General features: G+C 35.4%; 1 protein-coding gene across 1 annotated transcript in view; it reads left to right on the top strand.

The window, feature by feature from the left end:
* CCSER1 (coiled-coil serine-rich protein 1) overlaps positions 1 to 9,328 on the top strand; it is a 1,860,678-nt gene that overhangs the window by 1,069,727 nt on the left and 781,623 nt on the right. The window contains exon 9 of the mRNA XM_006894481.1: positions 8,189 to 8,233. Within this exon, the coding sequence (XP_006894543.1) occupies positions 8,189 to 8,233 (45 nt within the window). The remainder of the gene's footprint in view (positions 1 to 8,188; positions 8,234 to 9,328) is intronic.

Here is a 9,328-nt window from a genome sequence, read left to right as displayed (position 1 = left end):
AGAGTTCAGATCCGTAGTTTTTGGGGTCTATATCGATCATACACAACTTGATATCACCTAACAGAAAAACATCATTCAGGAGTGGCAACACTTTAAAGATTATAAAAAAAATCAGTACACCCCAATAATTATGCAGGTTACTATATATCATTACACACCAAGGTTTTCAACAGGGTATGTCACTTATTTCCACAAGTTATTTTCATTTTATTGGTGTAGAATCTTGATCATAAAGGCTTTAAAAATATAGAAAAAATTGTATAGGTTTGAGACAATGATTTATAGTTGAACTACTAAAGCAATTTTATAAAAAGAACATAGTTCTGGATTTGGAACCCAATGGCCAGAGTTTTGCGCCCCAAATCTGCCATTTACTTTATAAGTTACATAAATTCTTTGGCCATAAGCCTCCTCATCTGCCAAATGAAAAGATTGAACTACAGTTTATTTAAAGGATTTCCCCCCTTCCCTCTAGCTCTTTTCACTGCCTCTGTAGGTAAGTCATAACTAAAAGGTCACATAGTTATTTGAGGTCTTTTATGTTTAATTATTATTTTATCCAGATAAACTATAACTGTTTCTCATATTTAAGAAAGTTATCACAATGAAACTTCCAAAGTACTGGATATGAATGATTTATCATCTTTTATATTTTTAAATAGGAATGATAAATCTATCAAATTCAGCAATAGTGAAGAGTATTTCTAATAGAGAATCAGCCAAAATTCTTATGAGATGACGACTATTTTGGAAAGTTTTAGGATAATCTTGAAGGGAAATATATCTCCCAAGTTAAACAAATGAACAGAGAGATGACTTCATCTTCTAGTTCATCTACTAAAAGTGTTTGCATTTCTGACACAGCCCTGCAAGACAACTTTGGTAGTAGATTCTGTTGTTTGGTTTTGGTTTTTACTCAATAAATTTTTGCCTATAGAAGGGGTCATGGCACTAGGGATATTGTAGCTAATGTTAGATGATCTTGGCTGAAAGCAGGGAGTACCAGAGGAATGTCTATCTGTGCTTCATTGATTATGCAAAGGCATTTGACTGTATGGACCATAATCTGTGGTTGACTCTGGGAAGAATGGGAATGCAAGAACACTTGATCGTGCTAATGCGAAACCTATTCTTGGACCAAGAAGCAGTCGTCAGAACAGAGCAAGAAAACACTGCATGGTTCAAGACTGGGAGGGGCATACGCCAGGAATGTGTCCTCTCTTTATACCTTTTCAATCTGTTTGCAGAACAGATCATCTGGGAGGCTGGGCTGTATGAGGAGAAATGTGGCATCAGGATTGGTGGAAGATCTATCAACAATCTGCAATATGTAGATGAAACAACCCTGCTTTCTGAAACTGAGGAGGAACTGAAGCGCTTGCTATAGAAGGTCAAGGACTGCAGTCTTCAATATGGATTGAGGCTCAATGTCAAGAAGACAAAGGATCTCACCACTGGGCCAATTGCTGCATCAGGATGGATGGTAAAGAGATTGAGATTGACCACAGCTTCAGTCTGCTTGGCTCCACAATCAACCCTCTTGGCACCAGCAGCCAGGAAATTAAAAGAAGTATTGCGATGGGAAAGTCTGCAGTTAGGAACCTCTCTAAAGTACTGAAGAGCAATGGTGTCTCTCTGGAGACTAAGGTGAATCTGATACAGGCCATGGTCTTTGCAATCATTTGTTATGCATCAGAGAGTTGGACAATGACTAGGGAGGACAGAAGGAGAGTTGACACCTTTGAGCTTTGGTGTTGGAGAAGAGTATTGAGGGTACCATGGACTGCTAAGAACACAAACAGATTCATCCTGGAGAGGGTTAAACCGGGCTTCTCCTTGGAGGCAAGGATTCGTCTGACATACTTTGGTCATGTTGTAAGGAGAGACCAGTCCTTGGAAAAGGACATCATGCTGGGGAGTGTGGAGGGCAGGCGCAGGAGGGGAAGGCCCTCTAGGAGATGGAAAGATTCGTTGACTGGGGTAATCGGGATGAGTGTGTTGGAGACAATGAGATTTGCACAGGACAGAACAGAGTTTAGGGCTGTTGTACATAAGGTCACTATGAGTCACAAGCGACTCGATGGCACATAACAACAACATAGCGCTTATCACAATAAAAATTTGTCTTGAGCATATTGCAGAATATTTGTTTTGTGGTAATTTTCCTATACCTATAATTTATATCATTTTGATATGGTCTCATGAGTTTAATTTTTATAAACACAAAGGTTTTGTACTCTAACGGATAACACATATAATGAAGAAATAAATTTTCCCCAACCATATCCCCCTGAGTATTTTAATAAAATATGTTCCATATATGCTAAAGAAGTACTTTCTCTGCACTGTTTAAGAATAGTATAGTACACCTAAAATTGTGAATAATTTAATATTTTGTAAAACATGTATTAACTTTTAAAAGTCAATTTATGATATACACACAAAATATAGATTTTTTTCATAGGAAATATATACATGTCAACTTAGTCAAATTATTTGAGTATTTTGATTGGTATGTTAACTTTAAATCTTTTTAACATACTGTTCAATGGATTTTATTATGACATATTCTGTATTTAAGTTACTTCAGTATTTATTGTAATAATGGAAACAATTAGTTCTTATGGTAAAAAAAAATTGTGCTTAATATGTGAAAATATTTTATACATGTAATTGAACGCAAAGTAAGAGATTAGAGTTTTTTATATTGCCATTTCTTTCGATTACCAATGAAACTCCAGAAGGTTTTGTTTTGAATGTATTTTTCAGATAATTATTATTAAAATAAAGAGATTGTTTAAACCATGTTCAGTAATGTAAACAGATATTGGGAAATATATGTGATTAAATTTTTAAGTAAGTTAATCAGCACTGGGAAATGGACCAAATTTTTAAGTCTATTTTGTAATTCAATGACTGGTTTTCATTCATACATTTCAATGCTGTCACTCACAAATAAATCCTAAGCAAGGTGAAGGTTAAATAGCCATTTATCTAATTTTGAGTATGGAATATGCCCCAACATAAAGAAAATAAAAAGTTTTATAACTGGATCAATAAATAGTATGACAAAAGAGGAGAAAAGATTGAAGCTACAAAATATCTCATTTGACTTGGACTCATAAGACAAACAACATTCTGCAGTGCAAACCTGCTGCCAACTACCTTTTTAAACAGTACAGCTCAAAAATGTCAATTTTAAGATTAGGATGTGATTAACACAAGCAATGTTAATTTCATTTGCCTCCTATATCTGGCATATCTGTCTGTACTTTTGGAAGTTCATGGGATATTTAACACTCTTCCTCAAGACCACAACTTAAATGAATCATTTTGTCTCCTGTCATCTTTATTCATTCTACAGCTCTCAGATTCACAGTAGTAACTGGAAAGACCATGACTTAAATCAAATATATCTTAGTCTTTAAACTGCCATCATTTCTCTTCAGAACTTTTGGAGAGGCTCCTGATAGCACACTTTCCCTATGTTCTATGTTTCCCGATCTTCTTCAAGATGATAAAAAAACCAGTTGATTGTGAATTCAAAGAAGATGAAATCATGGACAATTTCAAGTTTTTCTGCATCTTATCATGATGTTACCTGTAGATCCAGTGCTGAGAATCTATATTTGTGTTGAGATGTAATCCATATTGAAGGCTGTAAGCCTTGATCTTCTGCAACAAGTGCTTCAGGTCTTCTGTGCATTAGCAAGAAAGGTTGTATCACCTGTATAATGCAGGTTGATGAGTCTTCCTCCAATCCTGATGCCACAGATTGAATAAGTATGAAAAGAAAACTTTAGGATATCATTAATAAATGTTTCCAGTCCTCTTCATTTTAATCAACAACATTATGTCCACAGAGTATCCCTGTATTTTGGTTCTTCTTTTCTTGGTCTACACAGAAGTTTTACATGAGCAATTAAGTAGTTTGCAATTCCCCTAATTTTCAATGAATTCTATGTATTTACCTGTCCATCCAATTATTTACCTACATGTTTGTTTTCATCTACAACTATCTCTCTCTTTCTCTCATCTATCTATAGCTATCTATATATCTATCTATATCTATCTATCTATCTATCTATCTATCTATCTATCTATCTATCTATCTATCATTTATCTATCTATGGTGGCCTTTTGGTTAGAAGCTGCACTGCAATCCCAAAAGTAAAGCTTTAATCACCAGCTGCTCCATGGGAGAAGAATGAATAATTTCTATGTAATTTACTATTTATGAAAAGCTCCTGGAGAGTGAGCTATGAGTCAATCTGACACAACGGCAAGCAACAATAACAATATTCAGAAAAGCGTAGTGTCAGGAAAAGACCATAAACATGATGGATTAGCACAGAGCACAGTGATAGTAACTTTGATCTTGGCATGGCAAAGATGGTGAGGATAGTGAAGAACAGGGAAAGCTTTCTATTTGTTTTTAGTAGGGTTTCTCATTGTTGTCTGAACAGAGCAAGTAAACACCATGTGGTTTAAAATTAAAAAGATATGCATCAGGTCTGTATCCTATCTCCATACCTATTCAATCTGTGTTCTGAGCAAATAATTTGAAAAGCTTGATTTTATGAAGAAGAATGGGGCATTATGTTTGGAAAAAGACTCATCAAAAATATACATTATGCACATGACACAATTTTGCTTGCTAAAAGTGAGGAGGGCTGGAAAGGCTTGCAGCTGCAGAAGTTCAATATGGATTACATCTCAACATAAAGAAATTAAAAATTCTCACCACTGAGCCAATCGGCAGCTCCATCATACATAGAGACAATATTGAAATTTTCAACAATTTCATCTTAGGTCCAAAATCATTATTTTTAGTACCAGGAGTCAGGATAGCAGGAAAAGTAATAGATTTGGGAAATACACTGTCAAGGACTTCTGCAAATTCCTGAAAAGCAATGATGTCAATTTGAAGACAAAGATGTTTTTCATTCAAGTCATGGTCTTACTAATCAACTGCTGTGCATCTGAGAATTTAGTGTCTTCCTCTTCTTCGCTCATTCATGTTCAAGGCCTCAAGCCTGTTCTTGAGATGGTTCTGAAATTCAGGTGGGATAGACTCAAAGTTACATTTTGGTTCCCATAGATTGGGTTTAATTTTCCTCAGCTTCAGCTTGAACTTGCATAAGAGTAGTTGGTGATCTGTTCCACAATCAGCTCCTGGCCTAGTTTTCAAAGCTGATATTGACCTTCTCCAGTGGTTCCTTCCACAGATGTAATCGATCTGATTCCTATGCATACCATGAGGTGAGATCCACGTGTATAACCTGTGTTTGTCTCTTAAAAAATGTGTTTGTGATGAATAAGTCACTGGTTGTGCAAAATTCAATCATTCTCTCTCCAGCTCCATTTCTGTCTCTGAGTCCATATTTCCCGACAACTGATTCGTCTTCTCTATTCCCAACTTTTGCATTCCAGTCACCCATTTTTATCAATGCATCTTGATTGCATGTTCGATCGATCTCCAACTATAAAAGTTGGTAGACATCTTCTATTTCCTCTTCTTTGGCTCTGGTTGTTGGTGCATATATCTGTATGATAGTGGTATTCACTGAAGTTTTTTCTGTGCATATGGATATTATCCTGTCACTCACAATATTGTACTTCAAGACAGATCTAGAAATGGCTTTTCTAACTATGAAAGCAACCCCATTTTTCCTCACCTTTTCACCTCCAGAGTAGTATATCATATGGTCATCTGACTCAAAATGCCCCATACTGGTCCATCTCATCTCATCAATGCCTAGTATGTCAATATTTATGCGTTCCATTTCCTCCTTAACAATATCTAATTTTCCCACATTCATGGTTCTCACATCCCATGTTCCAATCACTAGTGTCTTCTTACCACTGTTCCTCTTCCTTTGTATTTCCATACTCTGTTGCCCTTTCCGTCATTCTATGTGTGTTCTGTTGTACATCGGCTTTTCCTCTTCTTCACTGACCCTCCACCTTTACAATGACATGGACTGATACACAGTGACTGTTGCAATAGGGTTCAAGTCATTTAGGAATATAAAGGATGGTGCAGCTTAAGTCGGGATAACAGACAAGTATGTTATAAGGTAACTATAAGTCGTACTTCACTTGATAGTACCTAACACAATAACCACATGAGTCATAGCCAACTTAGTGGCACTTTACAATAATAACTATATACATATACCCACAATTTTAGAGATACAATGTGTGATCTACATAGTATGTTGTTGTTTTACATGGAGTTGAATCTGACTCAGTGATCCTATGAGCAATAGGTCTGAACCTGATGGTATTATGCAGAATCCTCATAATATTTAACATACTTGAACCTATTGTAGCAGTCATTGTGCCAATCTATCTGACTAGGGTCTTCCTCTCACCCACCCTCCACCTTTCCAAGCATGGTGTCCCTATTCAAGAAGTAGCCCCTCCTAAAATATTCCCAACTATGTTAGTAGAAGCTTTGTCATATTTGCATCCAAGGAGTACTCTGACTGTACTCTTTTCAAGACATATGTTTGTTCTTTTGGCAGTCTATTTGGTACTCTTCTCCAACACCACAACTCAAAGTCTTTGATTCATGTGCTGTTATCCTTATTCATTGCCCAGCTGTAAGATGCATAGAAAGTGATTGAAAAGATGATGGCCTGAATGAGGCACTCCTTGGTCTTCAAACTGATGTTATTACTTCTAAGTAATTTGGAGCACTCCCTGACTGCAGATTTTTCCCAAGCAATTGTGGTGTCTCTTGCTATTTTGACTACTAGTACCAAGTGTATTGATTGTGGATCAAAGTAAGATGAATTGATTGACAATTTCAATAGCAAGAGTGGCATCCACTTCCTAAACAACATGCCTCCTGAAACTCTATGAACTTTGATAAATGTTGATAAATGTTGATAGTTGTAGAGAGGCATGTTGTGTGTCACTTCAGTTGTAAGAATTTTTATTTTTGTAATGTTGAGATATAATATGGTGTTAGCCTAAAAGTTGGCTTATTTTAGCCATTACAGTTATCCTGCTCTGGCTTCCAACTACTTCCAACTACCTTACCTACAGACATATGGTCTTGCAAGTCAACAACAGCTGTGGGGCTACAATAAGAGAAAGAAATCTTAGCACACTAAGCAGCAAAACTTGAGGTGAGAAAGTCTTGTGATGACAAGACTTGAGGGAGATCTTGGAAATAAGACCCTGGTAATAATGGTAAAGAGATTGTGGCTTTGCTGTGGAGAAACTATGGCAAACTATAAGCAGAAGAGCCCTGAGATAAAGGCCACAGTTAAAGATTTTGGCTTTTCTTGCACAGTGAAGGAGAAACTGACATTTTACTGTTGTGAGGCAAACCTTGGTAAATAATTTTTATTTGACTGCTTAACTGCTGTGCCTACAGCAATGCTACAGTCTCTCCACCACTGTTACCAGGGTCTTGCCACCAGGGTCTCCCTCAAGTCTTGCTGCTCAATGTGGGAATCATTTACTCTCTTATTCTGGTCCCATAGCTGTAGATGATTTACAAGACCATGTGTCTGTAGTAAAGGTATCTGGAGACCAGAGGCAGCTAACTGTAATGGCTATAAAAAGCCAACTTTTAGTCTAATAACACATATTACTACAAGATCTACTTTTGGTTTGTTTTTTTAAATCCTTTAGTATTTTAGTGTTATGTCAGGTGAGGTTAAGTATGGTATAAGTTTATCCTTCTATCGTATATTATATGTCATTCTTCATGTAATATAGGAAAATTTTCTCACTGTTAATTGTAAGAGGCACAGGAAAGTTTTACTTAAACAAATATTATATTTTTATTATATGCCATCAAGTCAAAACCAACTCATATCTGACACTTTAGTAGGTTTTCAGAGGTTGTAAATCACAAAGAAGAAGATTGCCTATCTTTCTTCCACAGAGCAACTAGTGATTACAACTATGTTGCTTCTGGGTTGGTAGTACAACTACTTGTCAACTAGGCAACCAGATATACATAAATATTATAAGAATTATTTTAATATATTATCTTAAGTTTAGCAAGAAATATTTTGGCATCACTTATGAGGAGTTATATGTGAAAAAATATTCATTATTCAAATTTCAATTCATTATTATCAAAATGTTGGACAAAAATAAATATTGTTTACTAATAAAAGTGGATCTCTTTGTTAAAAGTAATACATATGTTTCTTTCTTGCAGGGATTGAGCTTCAAAAGACTGGAGGCAGTACAGGGAGGGAGAGAGGTAAGATTGTCTAAGGGAGAGAGAGAGAGTGAAGAAGAGAGTGAATGGTCTCTCTGATATAGGACCAAAGTTGATGGTATTGATTGTTGAGGATGATCATTATGATGATGATGGTGGTGACAGAAAGTTGTTGAGAGAAAAAAAAATTGTGAACATACATTCCTATTTATTTAGTCAAAATACATCCATTTGATTGTGGTTTTTGTGTTTGCGTCTTGAGCGGAACAAAGGGTTATTTCTCAGTTATACAAAATTTGATTCTGTTAAAATAGATTTCTACAACTTCAGGTTCCTCATGAGTGGGCCAAAAAGTCTTTTAAGGAAATATTACAATGCAATAACTAAAATATCCTACTGAGAGATTACCCAGATTCCAACAGTGCAAATATATGATGATATTTGGTGACCTTCATTCCCTTTTCAAAAGCCACTGTCATACAAGTCTGAAACACAATATTAGATGTCATGAAGTTGTGCGGGGAAATCTAAGATTTTTATTATTTGTTTGATTACTAGCCATTTAGAATGTTTTATAAAAATAAGAAACATTTTATACTACTCAATGTAATCATGCATGTTATTTTAAAAACTTAAACCAAAAGTATATACTTGCATTGATTATAATTCTTGAATGTAGAGATGGTTCACTTTACTTCTATGATTCTAGTGACTGAGAGATAATGAGATTCAACTTAGTAGGTCAATATTTTATTCTTGCACAAAAATAGATTTTTTTTTTTTGCGTGAGATTTGTACAAAATGTTTTGAAGTAAAATTAAAAGTATTTTGCATCGTCCCATGAAAAAAATTGTAGCCCCTCTTTCCATCTGTGGTTTCTCTTTATATAGGTACAAATATAGTCCTTATTAGGTGAACGATGTTTTACTTCTTTTCCTTAATATTTTGGCTTCTTTCATGTATTTTGAGTATTGTCTATTTTAGTTGCTAGCAAGCTTTGTCATATACAGTCTCTTTCCATTTTCTCTGTTATTTTGCACTCCACAATCATTTATGCCATTTGAGGGACACATAGTAACAATTGTTGGCTCAACTTGTAGAAGATCTGAAAGAGTAAATTATAGAAAACAATTTAGA

The sequence above is a fragment of the Elephantulus edwardii genome, unplaced genomic scaffold, assembly GCF_000299155.1.
Source record: "Elephantulus edwardii isolate Elephantulus edwardi_28Jun2011 unplaced genomic scaffold, EleEdw1.0 scaffold00144, whole genome shotgun sequence".
Classification (NCBI taxonomy): domain Eukaryota; kingdom Metazoa; phylum Chordata; class Mammalia; order Macroscelidea; family Macroscelididae; genus Elephantulus; species Elephantulus edwardii.
This window is presented reverse-complemented; position numbering and strand designations above follow the sequence as displayed.